This window comes from Psittacula echo (assembly GCF_963264785.1).
Source record: "Psittacula echo genome assembly, chromosome: 5".
In the NCBI taxonomy this organism is placed as follows: domain Eukaryota; kingdom Metazoa; phylum Chordata; class Aves; order Psittaciformes; family Psittacidae; genus Psittacula; species Psittacula echo.
This window is the reverse complement of record NC_137739.1, coordinates 62392299-62414029: the sequence shown is the minus strand read 5'-3', so window position 1 is coordinate 62414029 and position 21731 is coordinate 62392299. Positions and strand designations below refer to the sequence as shown.

General features: G+C 42.9%; 1 protein-coding gene across 1 annotated transcript in view; it reads left to right on the top strand.

The window, feature by feature from the left end:
- Positions 1 to 8838: 8838 nt before the first annotated feature.
- CLMN (calmin) overlaps positions 8839 to 21731 on the top strand; it is a gene marked incomplete at both ends in the record, with an annotated part of 74805 nt that continues 61912 nt past the window's right edge. Inside the window, one exon of the mRNA XM_080619442.1 lies at positions 8839 to 8920. Coding sequence (XP_080475568.1) covers positions 8839 to 8920 — 82 coding nt within the window. The remainder of the gene's footprint in view (positions 8921 to 21731) is intronic.

Below are 21731 nucleotides of genomic sequence, written 5' to 3'. Positions count from 1 at the left end.
CTCTGCATTTCTCTGCTCACGCACACACAAAATACCTACAAACTGAGCACATGAAGTTCCTTCTGGTGCCACACTCCTCACAGATGCCTCTTCGTTTTTTTTCCAGATTCTTCTGTTTACAGGACGTGTTTGAAAGCCAGAGCTTGATTCTTATCTGTTCTTGTCCCTTTTATGAAACACACAGTGATAGGAAGCAGGCAACCACTCCTCTCTAGAAACATGTCCTTGCTGGGGTGCTGCTCTCCAACTCAACACCAAGGGCCTTGCTGACCTCAGCAAAGCAGGGAGGTCAAAATTTGCTTAAGCAAAAGTTTGACTGTGTATTCTCTAACATGACTTTTGAAGTGATTAGTCCTTAATGATAGTGGTTAGAGGTTGATAAACCCTGATCATAGAATCACAGAATCATAGAGTCATAGAATCATAGAGTCATAGAATAGTTAGGGTTGGAAAGGACCTTAAGATCATCTAGTTCCAACCACCCTGCCATGGGCAGGGACACCTCACACTAAACCATGTCACCCAAGGCCTCATCCAACCTGGCCTTGAACACTGCCATGGATTCATTCACAAGTTCCTTGGGCAACCCAATCCAGTGCCTCACCACCATCACAGTAAAGAATTTCTTCCTTATATCTAACCTAAACTTCACCTGTTTAAGTTTGAACACATTACCCCTGGTCCTATCACTACAGTCCCTGATATAGAGTCTCCCTGATGAAGCATCTGATAGATCTCGCAGTTAACAGTGGTCAGGTGAAGTACCACCAACCATGATGCCTGAACTGCCATCTACAGCAACCACAAGGACATGTCTGACATCGGTTGTGCTCCTCAAGGTCACGCATTAAAACATGGTAAAGAGAAACCTTCAAATTCATCAATCTCCTTCTGCTAAGGAATGACTGATGGGTTTTAATTCTCCCTATTTTCAGAGGCTTCTGGCAGAACTGTGACATTAAATATTCAGTGAAATACAAGAAAGGCTTGAAAATGCCTGCTTTGAAAGAGCTTGGAACCATTAGTACATCTCGTACTGCAAAAATCTCTTCCTGGCTGGTTATGCATCAGTCATCCACTTCTTACCTCAAAAAAAGATCAGCTTATTTATCAGCTACGGGGAACTGCCCCTCCATTTGAAACATGTCACTTGCAAAGCTACTGCTATTTGAGAACGCCGGGAAAGGAATCTCTTCTCACATCCTTTTTCCAATCAAGATTGCTTGACATTGGATGTAAAATTGAAACTACTTCTTCAAATATAAACAAATAGGAGAAGGGTTGAATTACTTCTGAAGGGAACTGCATTGACAAGCGCTTTAGCCGAATGTTGCATTTGGAAAATACTTGACATCTCAAGTGCTGTGAAAGAGGTCAGGCAGTTTAAAAGGAGACTTCTTGCTTGCTTGCTTCTAAGAAACTCATTTTGTTATTACGATGAAGTACGCAGAATAGATCACACGTAATTCATTCTTCCACAAACATTTTATTGCAAAAGTATTCAGGTTGTTTTCTATAATATAAAATATTACTTCAGGGCTTGTAGATTTTGTTTCAGGCAGGTTAAGCCAGGAAATTACAGAAAATTGCAATGTACAAGAGATTTGAGATCAGCAGATGGAAAGCTGTGTATAAGAGCCAGCAATGTTATCATTACTTTACAGCATCTGCAACTGCAGTGTGTAAACACTAATAACTACCTGTTTCTCTGCTTCCAATCCTAGTATTCATGGGGTAAAAACGAGGCCATGCAATCTCCTTTTTCTATCTAAAGCATTTACTTCAGATTGGTGTTGGAGACAGCTGATTCATAATTTATACTGTGCTAAATATTTATAGCTATGTCCAGAAATAGTCTTTGCCAGTGAATACTGTTTCAGAGGCCTTGACCTGTAACTACTGTGTATATAGCAAAAGTACCCCAAGTTTCTCTAATCAAGATAATTCAGGCAGAAGAAGGTAACCTGAATAGCTAGGGTCACCTGAAGCAGAACATTGTGCAGCAGAGTGAATAGCCCTCAGCAATGGATGGATTGCTCCTTCTTGCGCAGCTTCAGCAACTTATAAAGCTCAACAGGATCTTGCCCTCAGGCATCATCATCTACAGAAATATCCACCATACCAAATCATTGCTCCACTGTCCCTCTCTTTCCATGAAGTAAGCCCCTACACAGCATAGGCTCCTCCATTTCTTGGGTCATTGTTCAAGCTGCTGCTTGTACCCAGCTGGCATCTCCAGCTTTTCACGGAAATCAGACAGGATGAAATGATGAAACTCGTGTTATGGGAGTGGGTTGTGAAGAGTTGGAAACTCCCAGGAGACATTCAAATGCTCTCAAGATGAAAGCCTTACTTCATGAGTCTTTTTCCTGGTCTTTAGGGTGCTATACAACAACAATAGCTGGAAAAATGATCCCCTTACTGCTACACATTGCAACCTTTGTTCAGTATCTACTGAAGCAACAAATCTTCATAGCATATTGAAGCGTACAGAAGGGAATCTGAAGGTCCTGAATTCAGCTGGTGACAGAGAGCAAGTCAGGCTGAAAGGCACAGAATTACACAGTACTTTCACAGAGATGAGGCCAACTCCATCCTGAATCCATCAGAAATGAGGAAAAATAGGAAAGAGGAAAAAGGGAAGAACAAGTTTTCAAAAATGAGATAAGTGTTTACTGTGTGAAGTCCTCTGTGAATCAAGGAAGTGTTTTCCCCTAGTAAAGGGAGAGATTTTGAATGAAAGGCCCATGGCAACAGAAACAAAACAGCTCCACAAGTACATGATATTCAAATGAGCTTTACATTTCTCTTTTTACCAACTTCAGACTTCATGACGGTACATCAGAAAAACAAACTGAATGTAAGAAAACCAGCCTGCAGGCCAAGGAAGGACTTTCGTCATTGCCTCTGTCATGCATGTTGTCAATAAATCACACCTTAAAATAAACCATGCTCACCAAAGCAAACGAAAAAACAACAACAGAGGAAGGTCTCGGAGTGACCCACACAACCCTGCTCCCACCACACCAGCTGCCCCAGTGAAGAATCAGAAGGACCTGACCTGCACAGCTCTTGCACGTGGAAGCTGTTCCTGATGTGAAACGATCACCCCAAAAGACACAGTCTTCAAAATACCACTGCTGACTGGAAAGCGCGTTTTGCTACTAAGTTGGTACACATAAACTTCACCTTGGTAGCAAGCAAATAAAACAAATCCAGCTGATCTTGCCCAAGGGAGAAGTCACCATAACTCCTGGCATTATTCAGAGATGTGTGTGATGAAACTTATTTACAGCACATAGAGACCTTTTAGCAAGTCCCATAGACTAATTATTGCCATTATGTGGCAACAGTTTCATGAATCAGTGTGGTTCATCAGTGTGTCCTATGTGGTGGACTTCTGGGCGTCAAGGAAGGAGGAGACAGACACAACAGAGTAAAAGAAGAGAAGCTGGTCAGCATCCAGAGTTTGTACGTGTGCTCAGCAGCACATTGAGGTAGGGACAACTGTCACCACACCTCTTCCTCTGCTAGCATATGAAAGGGACCAAGGGGAGGACTGGTTTAGTGAGGTTTCTCCTGTTTCTAAGTTGGCTTCTATTTTATTGACTATTTCACTCTTATAAATTAAGTCATTGCTTATTATTAACCTTTGGTTGGAGAAGTAGAACACACATCTTAGTGTACCTTCCATTGCCTTTAAAGAAGTCATGAAAATCTTATTTCATAGCTTATCTGAGGTTTTTTTTGCACATGACCTCACTTCTTCCACTTAATCCTACTATTACAATCTCTGTCACTGCTTTTGCACCTTTTCCCGAGTGTCTCTTGTTTACTAGGTTGAATGAGACTGTCTTTTTCCTCCTGACTTTTCTGGTGCTTCGCTTTGAAAGTCTGTTTTACACAGTACCCCTCCCATTGTTTACATGTGTGTGGGCAGACAAGCCAGACTAAGGGGTGACTGCTGTCAGACAGGGTAACAGAAACAAAACTTTCATGTAGCTATTCATCTGGCACAGCTAATGAGTCTTTTCTCACAGTTGGCACTCCTTCATGGTTCAGATATGGTCTAAACAAGGGAAATGAAGAGTTGATGAGACCTATGGTGGCATGATTATTGCCTTGAAATGGAGTCACCATTCAGGTCAGGCTGTATCTGTACCTATAAAATATGAGTTAAATATGAACTTGGATTACTTTCCTGTGTTACAGACTTCAACTTTCCTCCCTTACCTCATTCAGCTATAGGGTAAGAAAGCCTTTGTTTTCAGTTGTCTTCCAGGAAGACTTGAGAAAATCTAAACAGATTAAAAATCGAGTGAGATTCACTTTCTCTGTAGCCCCTTCAATGAGCCACAAGAGACTCCAGGGCTATGTCAGTAGTGTAGGGGCAGGACCCAAATGCCCACCACCTAAATAGTGTTTGCAGAAAACACTGGTTTGGGTTGAATATACACAATGTGCTCATATAGGCATACCTATTGCAAGATGGATGTCTTTTTCTGGTTACCATTAGTCTGGAACTGATTTAAACAAAGCCAGAAAATAATCCACTCCTGGAATGACTGTTCATATGGGAAACTCTGCTTATAAAGCCAAAGCAATTTAGCCACAATGGCATAAATATATTCCTTAATTCCATTAATAGCTTCCTTTGTGTTAGACATCCTCCCTTGCCATTTTAAGCAGGAGCCGCATGGTATTGTCCATCTGGACAGGCACAAAGTCTAGATATAGGAGTTGAGGGGTTTTTTGCTACTATCAGGCAATCTTTAAGTATACGTTTTCTTCTCAAAATGAGAATTCAACTCATTAAATCACTCACAGGTAAGATATGCAACGGACGGTAAACTAAAAGCTTTTTAATATCTTTATCCTACATACACTATAAAGGAAAGAGATGAAGGAGATGTAGAACAGTGGTAAGTTCCCCATGAACTTTCTATTAGACTCCCTCCTTCTCCTATGTGAGTAAAATCTTTTTCTAATAAACCTGTTATTATAGTTCAGAGTCTCTGCCAAGTGTTTACAGTGTTGCCCTAAGTAACAAGTCTGACTGAGCCAAGGGACTTAATTAAGTGTAACCTGCTTTTTCAGTTACGGAATTGTCCTTAAACATCAAAAGGCAAGTGGACTTCAGTAATAAAATCTGAAATCACTTTTGGTTTAAGGGAAGTTCTTTAGTCCTCACTGTATCAATCAGTTACTTCTTAGAAGGCATATAGTATTTTCACAGGTAGTTTCCCACAACCATTTACAGATTTTATGCCAAGTAACATAACGTTTGGAGTTCTGGCTTTATGTGAGAATCTCAGATTTCATACTTTCTTCTTGAGCTGATTCATAGACCACACGGTTGCAGGGAAGAACGTAAAAACTTAAACAAAAATGTTTTATAAAGGATGCCCCTTTTGATCTTACAATTTTTTTTAGTGTCCTTACAGTTTTAGAGTCTTAGCTTTTCATTTGGGAGCACTTAGTTATGCATATATTGCAATTTTTTTATGATCAGCTCAGAGGAGGTTCTACCTATGAGGGCTTCTGCTAACTGCAAAGTTGTTTTGGGGAAGGTGCTGAAGACCTACCTGGAAGTCTTAGATGGACATGCAGGTTACACGGCTGCTGCCTCCCTGGACAGAGCTGCACATCTACTAAGTGAAACTGGACCAGAGTTTTCATTCACAGTAGCTCATGGACCAGTGTATTAATGTAAGATGAGATCAGTGCAGCTTTTATTGATGTGCGGGGCAAGAAACTGGAGTGGCTGAACTTGCCAGGTAGGCCTGGACTCCTGGCCAAGGCTGAGGTCCTGATTCACTCACAGGAGAAGGGCAAGCTGCCCTGTTGCTTCGGCCTCCCATCTGCACAGGAAGAGTAGGCAGTCCCAGCCTGTGCTGCCTGCTTGGCCACGCTAGCCAGAGCCATTCTGCCTTCAGAGGATGAGGCTGCCCAGAGCAGATGCTCTTCCAAGTAAGAAAGTTTTAATGCCTTTCTCCTCTCCCTAAGCAGAAGTTTTAACTTCCCTGTGCCCACATTGTTAATAATTTACATCTTAAACCCAACCTCACTTTGAGACCCAGACTGTGCAGGTCAAATTCAGCTATACCTGGCAGGCCTGGAGATGTCAGAGGCACACTCTGCCACATGGCAGCGGAGCTGCGCAGCTCTCACACAGGGGCAGGGACAGAGTGAAGGCAGTAATTAGCCCCAGGAAAATACGAGAGAGCACTGAATCACAACTGTGACATCACACATCAGGTGGGGCTGGCAGTGGGGAGCTACTGGATTGCTTCCTCTGACCTTTGCTCCTTCTGCTGCACCTCAGTTTCCACCTTCTCCATCAGCAATAGTGCGGCCAGCAGGACTAAGGAAGTGATCATCCCCCTGTACTCAGCACTAGTGGGGCCGCACCTTGAACACTGTGTTTAGTTTTGCGCCCCTCACTACAAGAGAGACATTGAGGTGCTGGAGCGTTCAGAAAAGGGCAATGAAGCTGGTGAAGGGTCTGGAGCACAATTCTCATGAGGAACAGCTGAGAGAACTGGGGTTATTTAGCCTGGAGAAAAGGAGGCTCAGAGGAGATCTTACTGCTCTCTGTAACTACCTGAAAGGAGGTTGTAGTGAGGTGGGTGTTGGTCTCTTCTCCTAAGCAACAAGTGACAGGAGGAGAGCAAACAGCTTCAAGTAGCACCAGGGGAGGTTTAGCTTGCATATTAGGAAAAGTTTCTTCACTGAAAGGGTTATTGAGCGTTGGAACAGGCTGCCCAGGGAAGTGGTTGAGTCACCATCCCTGGAGGTATTTAAAAGACGTGTAGATGTAGCACTTAGGGACATAATTTAGTGGTGGACTTGGCACTGCTGGGTTTACAGTTGGATTTGATGATCTTAAAGGTCTTTTCCAACCTACACAATTCTGTGATTCTGCTGCTGAAGGTTGCAGTCTGTTCCACTTCTCCTTGTTCATTCACTTTCGTCTCATACCAACTCCCTTTCTCCAGCTGGCATACTGACCATAGTTAGCAGCCACTGGGAGGTCTCAGGAGCAGGAGCAGGACACTGCAGACTGGAACAGGCTATCTAGAGACCTCATGCAACCCCGGGTGGTGGAGGATGCCCACATATGTTGGGATAAAGCCTCAGCTTTCCCCATCTAGCACTGGCAGCAGCAGCGTGAACTAGGGACCTTCAGCCACCCCTTGCGGACAGTATTTCACTGATGCTGAGAAGTCTTTCACGTGCTTTTCCCACAGCCACACCGGCTCAGTTTCCACTTTCACCTCTAAACACAGTACTGATGCATTCATCCCACTTGGATAACAGGTTCTCCCAGTGCAAAATAAAGTCAAAGCACAGCACTGTGATTTGTGCCAATGCTGCCTGAGTTTAGAAGTTCTTTTTCCTTTTCATAAGCTTCTGCTTCTCCTTTTTGCATTCAGGTTTATAAACTCTCCAGCATGGTATTCTTAGGTTTACATGGTGTCCTTACCTTTGTGCAAAACTTTTGAGCTTTGATATGTAAACAGCTTGAAGATATATCTCCCACCCCAGCTCTTGGTGATAAAATTTTAGGATAGGTGACTGGTGCCTGTTATAGTGCTGACAAATAGTTCACCTATGAGATGCTTTATGGATGACTCCATTTGATTCTGAGATGTAATAGAGATTCACCAGTGTGGGCTGTGGGAAGAGTTCCTGAGCTGGGTGAAACAACTAGTTGTGTGTTTACTTGGGATCACATAAACATTTCCAACTTGAAAGAGCCTCAATTTCTAGATCCCACTTTGTTTATATGCAACTTTGTAGATCTTGGCTTGTATGTTTTGCTAGTCTAACTAATGATGCTATACTAGTCTGACTGGATTGTGTCAAAATTTGCTGTTTACATTATACAGTCTTCATGGTTTGAAAAGAAAACAGGCACAAAAGTACAAATAGTGGTACACTATAATGAAATGCCTTGCATGTAATGAAAATGCTCATGCTGTTCACCAAGTTTGTAGAGCACAGATGTTAGTGATACTGAAGAGCCTTGATAACAATTACTGTCCAATTTTGATGACAAACTGTGTAAATGAAGATATTCAACGTGAAAATTCACCATAAAGGAAATGTGACAGCCTAAACCGACTAGCAAGAGCAGGCTAAATGAGCATGCAAGCAGCATATTAGCCCTTTTAATGAATAGTAGTGCTTATTTAATCTCCACGAGGAAAACCCCTTTGCCGTTCATACTTTCTTTTTTCATTTCTGCCGTGGATGCATGACATTTATTCCGGAGGATGGCACTTCTCCCCGTCCAAGCGCGCAAGCAAAAGCGGGCAGAACCTGAGCACTGCTCGCAGCCCCCTGCTGCTTCAGCAAGAAAAACGTATTTATCCAGAGTGCCAACAGGCCGTTCCCGGGCGGGACGGGGCGAGAGGCCGGCGGGCGTGGGGGGCTACAGCAAGGCCGGGCCCGGACACGCCTGCGCTCGCGGGGGGGTGGCCGGTGCGGAGGGCGCTGATGGGGGAGGCGGTGTGGGAGCCTCGGCAACGCTGGCTGGGGGGGCAAAGAGGTGGTCGGTGCGCAGCTACCCCTGGTGTGAGGCACGGCCAAACCCCCGCCGCTCCGCTCCGCCCCAGCGCTCCTTCGCCCCCGGGCGGGCGGGCGGAGGGAGGGAGGGAAAGCGGGAGGAAGGCGGGCAGAAGGGGAGGGCCTCGGGGCGGGGCGGTGTGGAGCGGAGAGGAGCAGCCCCCCCCCCCCACCGCCCGCTCCGTGCCCGCCGTCGGTGCCGGTGAAGGCGGCGGTGCCGGCGCCGCTGGCTCCCGCCGCCCCGCTTCAGCCCGGCCTTGCGTCCCCATGGCCGGGCAGGAGTGGGACTGGTTCCAGCGCGAGGAGCTCATCGGGCACATCAGCGACATCCGCGTGCAGAACCTCCAAGGTAAACCGACACTCCCGGAGAAACCCCTCCCTCCGCCCCGCGCCCCTTCCTCTCCATCTCCCCGGCCTCCCTTCCGCGTCTCCCCCCGTGCTCTGCCGCGGGGCTGTCCCGGGCCCCCGGCCCCCCACGACGTGGGCGGTGCGGGGCTGGGGGAGGAGGACGGCGGGGCCAAAGTTTCCCCCGTGGGCGGCGCCGGGCCCGCACAGCCAGCGGAGAGCCCCGGCGCTGGGGCAAGCGGCACCGGGACCCGCCGGAGGGATGGGGCGCGGGGGCTCCGCGGGCGCTGGGGATGCGGTACGGCACAGCCCGTGTCCCCGCCCCGGGGCCACCCACCGCCACACACCGCTGCCTGCTGAGGGCTGTCGGGGGGTGTAGGCTCCTCTCACCTCGCTCCCTCTCGGAGGGACCGCGCCGGCTGAGGGATGCGGAGCGAATCGAGCGGTGCCGGGGGTCGCCCTCCCTCTGCCCGTTCTTCCTCCTGGAGCCTGGCAAAAAGGCGCTCCGGAGCCGGGGGCAGAGCCCACTTCGCCCGGGAGATGTGGAGGCACTCGGCCGCAGTCAGGATGCGGGTCTTGGTCCGTATCGGCACAGTCTGAAGCGAAGCCGACGGCTATCTGCGTACTTAATTTAATGTACCTCCCGTAAGCTACTGTTGGATAAACATGGGCAGAGTTTATAGATAAATCATCTACGAAATGCTTCCGTATTGTGCCACAGGCTGTGGTAGTGGAAAGGATGCAAATACCTAGGTTTGAATGTAGTTTGATATCAGTGTGGTAGTTCCTCCAAAGTTATGTTTGCCCCTCAGGAGCTGACTCTTCGTGATTGGCAAGGACAGCAAGAATCGATGAAAGAAGAAACAGCAGCAGTGGTTTATGGGAGAATGGTTGGTTTAATGTAACATACCAATCTCAATCAACAGCTCACACTATACTGCAATGTATCTTCATGTTCCATAAAATAATAGACTTGAATTACAGGTCATTATCTCTTCCTGTTTATGCATAATGATATTAAGGCACTGTCTACTGGCAGAGGCAGTGTAGTTGCTGGAAATTAGTTTTGGTTTGGCTTGATTATAGCAGATGTATAATTTATCAGAAAAGAGACTCCAATTAGCCATTCTGTCATCTCTGATGTTGTATCAATGCTGTAGCTGCTGATGGGTGCACTCCACAGTATTTTGACCTGTATCACCATAACCATTGAAATTCAGATTTTGAGTACTGCCAGGGCTGCTGATTCCAGGTTGAACTCCCCTTGGATTTTGTCAGTCTCTCATTACAGTGTAATTCTACATTTCTGACTGCTGGCTCTGTCTTTTTTGGTTCTCTGTGGTAGCGCGGATGGTCTTTCTCTGTCTTCTTGGTGCTCCAAGCTGTACCAATTGAACCTGGTTTAATCCTTAATTCATGGGCACTTTTTGAGAAGGAATAGAGAAGAAATCTGTTCTTAGAAAAAGTAGTATGGTTTTGGCTTTGACTCTCGGACATTTGTGTAAGAAGGAGTTAAACTCATTTCCCTTTCTGGAACTTAAAATGAATTTGTACAGATGCACACAGCCTTATCTAAAATTCCTATAGTTCTGTAGGAGAATGTCATCCTACAGAGCAAATTCCTTTGAATAACATGTTCATGAAAAAACACTCCTGTTCCTCTCTTACTATATGAGAGTTTAGTTGTCACTACTAAATAGGGTTAAAAGAAGTTTTATGTCCCATGTGGGCGCTTATAAGGGAGAAAAGGTCTTCTGAGATGCTGCTCCAAAGCAAATGATAATATCTGTCACTTACAGTGTACATGATTTGTAACACATTATCTTTTAGAGATGAAAAACATTTTACAGATGGTGAGTCTGATACCCGAAGAGTGTGATTTTTGTTACTCAGGAGCTCAGTGGCAAAGCATGGTGCTTCTCATCAGGATACTTTCTTGCAAAATGGCAGCATATGCTCTATGCTCATATGTAGTAATTAAACTTTTCCTGCTTTATAATTCAAAATTCATTCTCTCAAAACAATGAGATCTGGATCACTGCTAGTATCATAGTCTATCAGCTGTAGAGTGAATAACAGGTTTGTTGTGCTAGAAAGTCACGATTCTAGGATGAAAAACTAGCTGAGGATTAGGCAGAGGCTCCAGCAGCACTGTCAGAGCTGCTGCAGGGCCCTGCTGCTCAGGGCCACACAAAAGACCTTGGGTAGGGAGGGTCCCTGTCAGCTGCAGTGTCTCCTGCTCCTTCAGTGCTCCGTAAAGGCCAGCTGTATTTAGGGTATGGTTTGTCTTATTCCAGAACACTCCCTTGCAATGGGACATTTTTCACATGTGAATGTGGTTCCTTGTCTCTGGGAACCCCATGATGCAAATATAGACCTAGGAGGGAGTATGTTGTAAGGAGAGGACAGGAGGCAGCAGTTAAATATTTGTGGATATGAGTAATGCATGAAAACACTGGCATGTCTTTGTGCAGAGATGGAGACTTCTGCTGATACTCGGAACCAGTCAAATATAAGGTCTTTCAGGTCTGGAAAGCAGAATCATTACATTCATGCTGCATCTGAGCTGTCCTGCCCAGCAGCTGATGGAAGAGCCCAAGGAGATGAGTCCAACTGGTAATGACCATAAGAAACTGTACCAGTAGCACCTCAGCAGCCTAGCTGGTATGAAAGTTTCTGCAGGCATCATGCAGCCATCTGCTGCAGCAGTTTTCCATACCCTTTCCGCTTTCTTTTTTAAAAGCTAAAATTATTCATTTATCTTAAAAAATTCTTCATTATGCCTTAGCTAAGCTGTATAGCACTGCTGATGTAAAATACTATTTGAAGATGGCATATGCTGTTTCAGTCTGTTGCATATTCCCTCTCTCGTTTGGTAGTTCCACATCCAGGAAGGATCCAGGATTCCAGTTACTGGGAAGTATCTGCTCTCATGGGAATGGTTTTGCAGTGGTATGATCCCACCAAATTGAGATGTTCTAGGTACATGTGCTCGGTGTAGAAGTAGCCTCAGGAGCTGTATATTCTGTCGTGTAAATGATGAGAGAAATTATGGCATGTGTGGGGTTTTCTGCTTTTTCACAGGGAGACTAGAACTGACAGCCAGGGGTGAAATTTGCCAAATGGATTAGACTTAGGGGGGGAGAAAAAAAGGGATGGTTTAAAAAATGGAATTACGTTTTGGTATTTAGGCATAGGCATATGATGATGGGGCTTTTATTTTCCCTTTCCATCAAGGTCTAAGATTTTCCACTTTATTTTTCCGATGGAGGAAGTGATAGTTCAAAGCTGTTGCAGGTAAGTGATGCTAAAAGCCAGGCACACTGCTTCAGTTCTTGACAGAGGTAATTTCAGAGAGCAGAACAAAAAGTGGCAATCTGATGGAGGAGAGGGGAGTGTAAAGAGGGAATGAACAGAAATTATGGTCATGCACAGACCAAGTTGCTCACTCCAGGTCTGTTTGGTTTCTAAATGCATTTAATAAACTGATATTCTTGTGCTCTTTTTTTTCTGCTTGTATATTCTCCCTAGTGAATTTCTCCACATACCGAAAGAGAAAAATGGAAAGCCTCTGCCCAATGTAGGAGCACATCATCAAGCATTGGAATGCTCAATAATTAATTTCCTGTCAGGAGATGGGTTTTTTTCTCTTTCTTTCATTACACCACCAGTGGGAACATTTTGTTACAACGCAAGAATATTTTAAAACCTTCCCTACTGGAAGCTTGATTTAGGATCATGAAAAATACACTCCTTTATGTGATGGATTGCGCTTACTAGGAGGAGGCAACATCCTCAGCAGGAATCATTCTCTTTCAGATATTTTGGTCCTGTGCTTTGCAATAGTCTGAATGTATGTTTATAGTACGTATCTTTGCTTGCTTTCCTGGGAAAGAAATATGTGGAGATGAATACTTGTGCAGTCAGATGTTTTGTCCATCTCTGGCAAACAAGTGCTGTTACCACCATTGAAAGTAATTATGGTTTGAATGTTCGTTTTGCATATTACAATAGAATACATGGGCTGGGTGTGTAGAACTCTACTATTCTTCTATCAGAGGACTAGACAAAGAGCCCAGAGTCCTGCTCCTTGTCATTTTGCGACTCAGAGTTTGATCCAGAAACCACAGAAATACATTGATATTTATTCCTTGATTTCAGTAGGTTTAAATACTTTTCTGAGCCTCAGGCTTCCTCTGATGAGGGTTGCATGGCCTTCAAGCGTATTTGGAGGGCTGCATGGGAATATATTGTGTTAGAAATAATGCCTCCCCAAAACAGTGACAGGCTGGAAGAAATAAATGGACCAGTACCAGCCCCACTGGTTCCCCGTCCTTGCCTAAGTTTGTACTTTTGGGTGAATCAGTCATAATCTCCCAGGACTCTCTGATTTTGCCTGTCTTCCTGTTTGGATTGTTAAGATCTAGATTTTATAAGCTTTGGACAGTAGTAACTCTACTTGTCACCGATAGCTCAAAGGAAGCTGAGGTTTGTGTCAGGTCCCGAAGCCTTTGTCTTAAGAGGTAATACATATGCTTAACTCATAAAAGTTAACTCTGGGTGTGAAAGTATCTAGATATCTTTACTTTTAGGGGCTTAGGCATCTCTGATGGGCAACCAAAGGCAGGTGCTATAGTCAGTCTTGTTTCTGTCTGTATTTTTGTTTATCCATTTATGTATGAAGCATAATTCTTAAGACTTTTGTATTTAACTACAGAGAGTAGTATTTTTCTTAAATTACAGCAGCATTCAGCTGTTTGCTATAGTCTGACATGACTTTCAAACACATGGAAATTTGGCAAATAGGACACCTTTGTTAATGTATCCATTCCTTCTGACAAAAGTAAGGTGCTGTAACTGTTCATTACTTTAACTCCTCCATAACTTGTTGCCATATTCAGCAGGATTTCATTCTGTCTGTAGATGTGTTCATTTCAGTGGAGCTCTTTGTAGATTAGGGTGATATTTGGAAAGACTAAATTGCCTGGAGAACCACTGAGTGATCCTATTCAATATAAAAGTGGAGATAAATAGGCCTGAAAGTTACAGATGCAACCCCCCAAATAAAGATTCAAATCTGGTTATAAAGAGCCAAACATAATGCTGGAAACATAAATCTTGTGGTGGGGATGGTCTTTGTGAGTGCACTGTCATACCTGACAGTGTTTGTCAGGAATGGAAGGAAGACTCACCTGCTCCTGAAATAGGAAAACCTGGCAGTGAAATAAAGAAGCAGCGAGAGGTAAGGCAAAGTACAGATTGCATGTTTCAGCATGCAATTGTAATAAGGTCAGTGGCTGATTTCTCTGACAAATTAGAAGTCTGGGCTCTCTGTCCCATTGCATGGGTGATATTACACCAAATTCAAATCATGCCTGGTAGCTCTGCAGTCAAGTGAACTCTTACACCCACGTATTAACGCTTCATCGTATGAGAGACTGTGTTTGGCATCCAAGCATGGACCTGGATTGAGGCATGGGGTTGGTCTGCTGTCAGTTGCCAACATCACCTTCTCTGTCTTTCCTTGGTGAGCTGTTGTTCAAGCATTGACCAGCCTCAGTGTTTGGATAGCTGGTGACATCTCAGACCGTACTACTTGCCTGAGGTTGGATGGCATTAGTTTAAAAACGAGTTTAAAAACACTGTGCTAAAACTAGCACTGATTTAAAAATATGATATACTTATCATAGTTTCTTCTTGCTTTTTGTTTTTTTTTCCACTCACCTTGGACAGAAATTTAAACCATTTTATTTCTCCAAAAGAGAACTTCAAGGTTGTGTCACTTAAATCCTGAAGTATGCGTAGCATTTACTTTGAAAATACTACAAAAGGGTGACTTGATTTCCTTTCTCCACTTTGAAGACATTTCTATTGGACTAGAAAAAGCAACCTTGGATATTTTAGCTTGTCAGTGTTCATTTAAACATTATTTGTTTATGTCCTGTGCTGTTTAAACTCACTGTTATTATAGGGTAATTGTTCAGGGCATATGTCTAAAGGGAAAGAGTGAAATATTACCTGTCTTGCCATCTAGAAGTAAGAAAGATTCTTAATGTTATGTACTCAGGAGAAGAAATTACAAGATAAGCAGTCATATTTGTGTCACTGCTGGGGTGGTGAAGTCCTTCACAGCACCTTTTAAGAAATAAGGGTATTTTTCTACATGTCTCTTTACCTGCTATTCTATTTTTATGTTTGCACACTAGTTAAATACGGGGACTGTAGGTGGAGGATTGCAGGATGAATTTTACTTCATTATAATTGCGTATTTCTGTGCAAACAGCTGAGCTCTGTTTTAGCTGTAGTTTGAGGCTTTATAGCCATGAACGCAAGCTTAAGTTGGCATCTTCTAAGGAGGCTCGTAGTAGCAACAGCCTGGGTATCTAGAGAGAGAATGCCTGTGGGCATGTAAGTTCCAAACAGAGAGGATTTTTATTTTTTTTTTTTTATTTTTTTTTTTGCAAAATGAGAAATCTAACTTGATCTGAAAAGATGTTATCAAAAATACTTAAAAGACAACTCAAGTATCTATGCCCATTACTTAATTTGATGCCATCATTCAAGAAATATTTGTTGAAATAGTGTAATACTTTGAGGGATTCTATTAATTATTTTCCACTATTCCAGATGTGTATTAAAACATATTTTATGCTGTAGCATCTTAAAAGTTACTGGTGGGTTTGTGGCTTTTTGGACAAGTGGACTTCTCAGTTTTCCTTTTCGCTTTTGAGTTGGGTTAGAGACTTGTAGTTGGTTGTGAAATGAGTTTCAAATGTCTAATTAACCACCATCACAGTGGTTGTCATGGCGCTCCTTTTCTTATACTGGGACCCCAGGGTTGGTGCTCCATGTTTTAGCCAGATTTACATGGAAGCTCACATTTAGGTGCTGCACCTGAGGAACAGCTCTCCCAGGTGGCTGTTGTTCACTGGCTCAGCAGTTGCAGTCTCCAGGTTAACAAAGAGCCCTTAGAAAAAAGTATTTTGATGTTGCACCAGGAAGAAGATAAGGGAGAAAATTAACTTCAAATAAACCTCACATACATTGCCTACATGCATCTCCCACCACCACTGCCCAGTTTACAGTTGCTGTCAAGGATAATTCACTTGTTAGCACTTCTGAAATCTGTGAAATGCCTCAGATGTGCACTAATCATGCAATTGTCTCTTAGCTCTCCAGTGCTTACAGTAAGCTTACATTTTATTCTTCCAGCTGTTTTTCCTGTGTTTTCTTCAAGCAACCCAAATAACAGTACAATAACAGCCTCAGTGGTCAGGCAGCCATGTGCTATTCATATGCTTTTGGAGTCATATCACAGCCTGAACTGTCCGTTGCATGGGACTCCAGCTGAAGCTCTGAATTACAACCAAAGCACCTGGGACTGGTTATGTGCATGGGTTGTCTTTCTGTTGTGCACTATTGGTCAGACAGTACTTTGCCATTTTGGTTTAGTCTTTGCAAAGAACCCCCTAATGTATACCAGTAGGTGTTTTGCACATGCAGTCAGTGTAGTTCACATCTAAGAGCTGGTTATGCTTCTCGTGGCTCAGTGAAAAATGGGAAGGGCAAGAGAATCCTGGCATTATGACAAATGAAAGCAATGCCAACGAAGATAACTTTGTTAAAAACTGATCCTTTATATGACTGCATCTGGACATGTATGTAATTAAAACTGTCTGGTTCTTACTGATGTGCATGATAAACAAGAACTGCATTTATAACTTAATAAAGATATAGTATTTATAAATAACATAGTATGAAATGTCCACTTCAGACTTACTGTCTGTGATGTGTGTAAGGAAAGAAACATAAATCTGTCTGGGTTCTTTACTCAGGGAGAGTAACAAAGCAAACAGAAGTAGTCAAATAGGGAAGAGAGAAAATTATCAGAAACCTCATGATGGTGCAGGAGGGACTATGGCCAGACCTTCATGTGATACTTAAAATTGGTTAATCATAAAAAATCCTGCCGAGATTAGAAGATGATCTTTCAGAGTCAAAATTCAAGCTTATTTTCCCTTTTTGACAAGGGACTCAGTAGTCCTATTTCTGATACAAAAACCAGCAGTTACTGTTCAGAGTAGCTGGGAAGCATTTGGTCCCTGTCCTTGTTCTGAGTTCCATGCCAGGTAGGGGACTTCCTGGCCTTGGTGATTAATGCACCTGAACAACATTTAGTTCCTGTTACTCCCAGGGCTTGTATCTCTTTTTGTTTTCTTTTAAAGATTTCCCTGGGTACAGGGCAAGGAGTGGTTTGAAGTTACAGGGACTCTTGTGTGAGTTTTTCCATTTCTGCCCATTATAAACAAAAAAGTTGCTAAGGGACCTAATGTTAGTTAAAAAGGACTTGTGCTCAAGCTTCTTACAGAAGTTAATATGATTATTGACCTTGACTGAAAGAAGACAGAATATGGATTTTTGCTGGTTAAGCTGCATTTCTTCTTTTGAAGGTAGAGGGTCTTTTTGATGTATTCAGTGCTGGCCTTTAAAAACTTTAAAACATTGTGTGTTTATCAGAAGGATCAAAGAAGATACTATATATAATTGTCTCAAAAAACTGTGTGTATAGAGAGGAAGCACCATGTTTTCATTGTTCATACAGCTAAGGGACAGAATAAAGTCCTTCATCTGTAATGCTGCAGCTGACCGTATCACTCATCATGAGTTTATTTTAATGTAGGAACCTGGAGTCGTACCAGTGTGACTACTCTGAAGTTGGGAAGTGGCTGTGACCCTGTGGATGGTAGCCCGTGTCTGCAGGAGAAGGACAGCAGATGCTTCCTGTCCAGTCCCAGATATCACTGGGAGGAGCTATCTTCAGGTGCTGAGAGATCCCGATGTAGCTGGGGGGGGCCTGGAAAGCTAATACACATCTGTCTCCCAAGGCTGTTTGGAAACTAAATCGATGAAGCAAGTTATATTCAGTTTTGTTTCAACCAGTCAGATCTTGGGTACCTTTCAAGTCCTTGCCTTCCTTTAATTTTTGGGGAAGGTGATTTTCTTTAATGTAGGATCACAACTTTTTCATGCGTATTCAGTCCTTCACTTTTAATTTGGGACTGATTACAAAAACCAGTTGTAGAGATGGTCTGGATGCCTACAACAAGCTCAGATGAGACCCCTATGTTGCGTCATTCAAGCCGGTAGACAGCTTTGTCATTCAGGCACTTAATTATGAACTGAATGTTCACTTGAACTCTTATATTCCCATTTCACTAATGAGCCAAAACTTAGGAAGAGTGACTGACCACAGAGATCCTGCAGTTTGGGTTCTTCGAGCCAAACTTTCTGCTTGTTTCATTTGTCACACTAATGATCAGATTTAGAGGCTAAATGCAGGAAGTGCGTGGAAAACACAGCTTAATGTGCTAACGTGATGTCCACATGACAGAAAGATTGACATGGGCTACCCACTTCATTTTGGCTTGCTGGTCCTGCTACACATGTGTGTTCTCACATGTTGCATCTTCACAGGAGGATGAGGCTGTTACAGTTGTGGAAGTAGCATTTAATAACTGTGGGTTTTACACAGAGGGGCCAAGCTTGAGTTCTGGTACTTGGATAGTGTTGATGCCCATATAATATGATTCCCACTGATAATATGGGCTTTCTTGCAACTGTTTTGCATTTGACTCAAATAAATTGAAATGTGTTATTACTACATTCTAGCAGGGTTTTATTTCTCTTTTTTTAGTGTCTCATGGTTTTGATGTATTTCTCTAGATGACACCCTTGTGTTAGGGTTGGGGATCAAAGGCACATGAAAGCCAGAGGATTTTTTTCAAAGTTATCCAGACAACCTAATTACATATTTTTCTGTGTGTGAACATTGAAAGTTTTGGTGGAGCAGGACTTGAACCTTGGTATTCTCTTTTCAAGCTGACCATTGTAACTACCTGGCCAAATTCTTCACAACTTATTGATCTCTCCTTCATCATCTAGCATGATCAGTAAAAGCTAACAATATCATCCAACAATTCACATGAACTGTAATACGTGTATGCTGCCCTCTCTATCGTAAACTTCTACAACTTGATGATTCACATGAAGCTACAAACCCATCTTTTGTCTCAGCATGTGGTATTCTCATGTTCAGTGGTGTTTCCTTCTGGGTTTGCTCATGCATGTTGGTGTTCTCCCCAGCACACACCAGTTGGTGTGAAGGCTGACTGAGTGCAATCAGATTTCATTTTGGCTTGGCTTAGGGTTTGTTTTTTTTTTTTTTTTAAATGCAAGAACAAAATGTTTGTGGGATGGAATCAATCTGCTTGCTTCTACTTCTCTCTGTTTTGAAGATGTATTTTTTGAAGTCTCATGTTGATCGTCTTTATGAGTTACCATTTATCATCTTCAGGTAAAACCTTTTTTTCCTCCCTAAGTGCTTTGGAATTACCTCAGTCAAGATCTAAATCAGCTGTGCATGCTCTGCCTCTTTTTCCTATGCTTTCAGTTCAGTGAGTTTGTTCCAGGAGTTTTGTTTGCTTTGGTTTTAGTATGTGTTGCTATAAAGGAGATAAAGTGGAGCTGGGGAAGGAAGAAAACTTGCTGCTGTAAGCTGGAAGAGATTAATTCATGATTAACATCTCCAGGAACTATAATTTGTTTTCTTTGAGGAATGTATACTAATAAAAGCTTTTCGTTTGCATGCATAACTGAATCAGATTAAATTTTATCCCAGCCTGAACTTGCTGTCAAATCATGCTCTTCAGTTCTCTGAATCATCCAAATGTTATTTTAACAGAGAGCAGTGCTATATCCACTGTCCTGAAACCCTGTCTTCCTTGTGCAGGGGTCTGAAAGATCTTGGTGGGGTAGAGAGGAAGATCAAGGGAGAGCTTGCTTAGGGCATGGATGAGGCATATTTATTTTGCATCTACCTAAAGATGACTGCCTGGGTGATTTTATGTTCTGCAAGAGGAGGAAGTTAGGAAGTTAACAGAAACAAATTAGAAATAGGAGAGCAATTGGATTCTGTTTTTCTTTACTGCAAAGGTCATAGAGGAATGAGGCAGTTAATTGCCTCACCTTGAAATGTGGTTTATAAATGGAAGCTCTGTGATACCTGAGTGTGTAAGCTGCCTTGACTTGAAGCCAGTTGGAGCCGGTGTTTTGTGGAGTTAGAGCCATTCTGACCTGCTCCTGGGAAACTCCTTTCCTTCTTTGTTTTCTTTCCCCAGTTTCCCAAGCTCTTTGGTATTTGCCTGCTGATCTCCATCTAGGCTTGGCTTCATAGCATGAGCAGAGGGAAGTGTGCTATTTAGTCTCATAATTCTTAGAGATGAGTTACTAATATGTAAAAGAATGAATAGATGACAGGTGCTTTGCTGAGCCCTTTCCCCCCACTTTCTCAGTCTTTCCTGCCACCAGAGCATGGGAAGTGCTGAGACCTGGTAACTCTTCAGATAGCCTTGAGTCTTCCCTTAGCAGGGCCTTACCACTGCACATGGGCGCTATCTTGCGATCAGCATGTGCGTAGAAGCTGATCCATTGCTTAAGGCTTCTTTGGGAACCTCAAAGAACAATAATATCCTATTGACTGGGATTTTGCTATTTATATCCATCAGCTGAGCAGCCACCTCCTCTGCCTGCTCCCTAGTTGCCAACCTGGACCATGTTGTCAGTTGCATGGTTGACAATATAATTTTTAATTTTAAGGCAAATTTGCTTGAGAAAATTAGAAGGGCAAATGCATTGATGAAGAAAGGTATTTTTCATGCTTTGTTAACCTCATAGGTTTTTGGACATCAGGCAAAGAGACTGGTAGGAAGCTAACCTAAAAATACAGGCTATCATTAGAAAACAGTACAAACCTATAGCAATGCAAAGAGGAAAACAGGTACATCACTTATAGGTATGTTTGTGGAGAAGTGCTGACATATACCTGTCAGATTAAAGACTGGATCCTGACACCCACATACTCTCACAGAAATGTATTCCTTCCTTTCTTCTTTCTTTCTTACCCCCTGCCATATTTTTCTGAAGCAGATTTTCAGTATATTTGAGTAGAAAAGGTGTCATCTTCTTCCAGAAGAACCCTTCCCTGGCTTTGAAACATAGGGAAAAACATGTCAAATTTAGCCTGGTATTTTCTAGGCTGCTTTTTTAAAGGTAAGCCTTTTAAGAGAGCCTGTACAATTTCCTTCTAAGAGAAAAAATACAGTCAAACCTGTGGGAGTCTGCTCGGATGAAGTGAAAATACAGAATAGAAAGCAATTATTTCACTGTGAGCTTTTATGAAGAGTTTTTAGGCCCCTATCAGAAATGAAAGCATGTTAATAATGGAACTTAGTTATAAAGGGCAATTGCTTTGGCTTCTCTCCCCATTACAGGGAAAGGGTGTTAAACCTGGTCAGAATCAGAAGAAGCCACTGCTCCAACTTGGAGCTTTTTTCACATATATTAACACAAATCACGTAGTTCTTTGGTATTGCTTGACTGCCATCCTGCGTGACCAGAAACCATTTTCTTTTTTGAAGACCTTGCTAGCGTATCCACCAGGGAAGCACCATATAGCTCTTGGCTTACCAGTTCCTTCTCTGCAATTTGGGAATGTGGTTCTGCACAGCTTCCCTCCCCTGTGATATCACTCTCCAGCTCTGGCTTTTGAGGTTTGCTAGTGCATATATACATCCTCCTTGTTAAAGCACTGTGAACAAGATACAGGGCATGCTCAGCAGTTTAACATGAACTAGGAATACTCAGAGAAACAAGTATTTTTTTCTGAAACCATTTTTTAATTATAGTGAAAGCTTTGCCCTTATAGAAAGTTTGGAATATTTTTGGTACCATCTGGATACCTAAGCTTGGACAGCAAA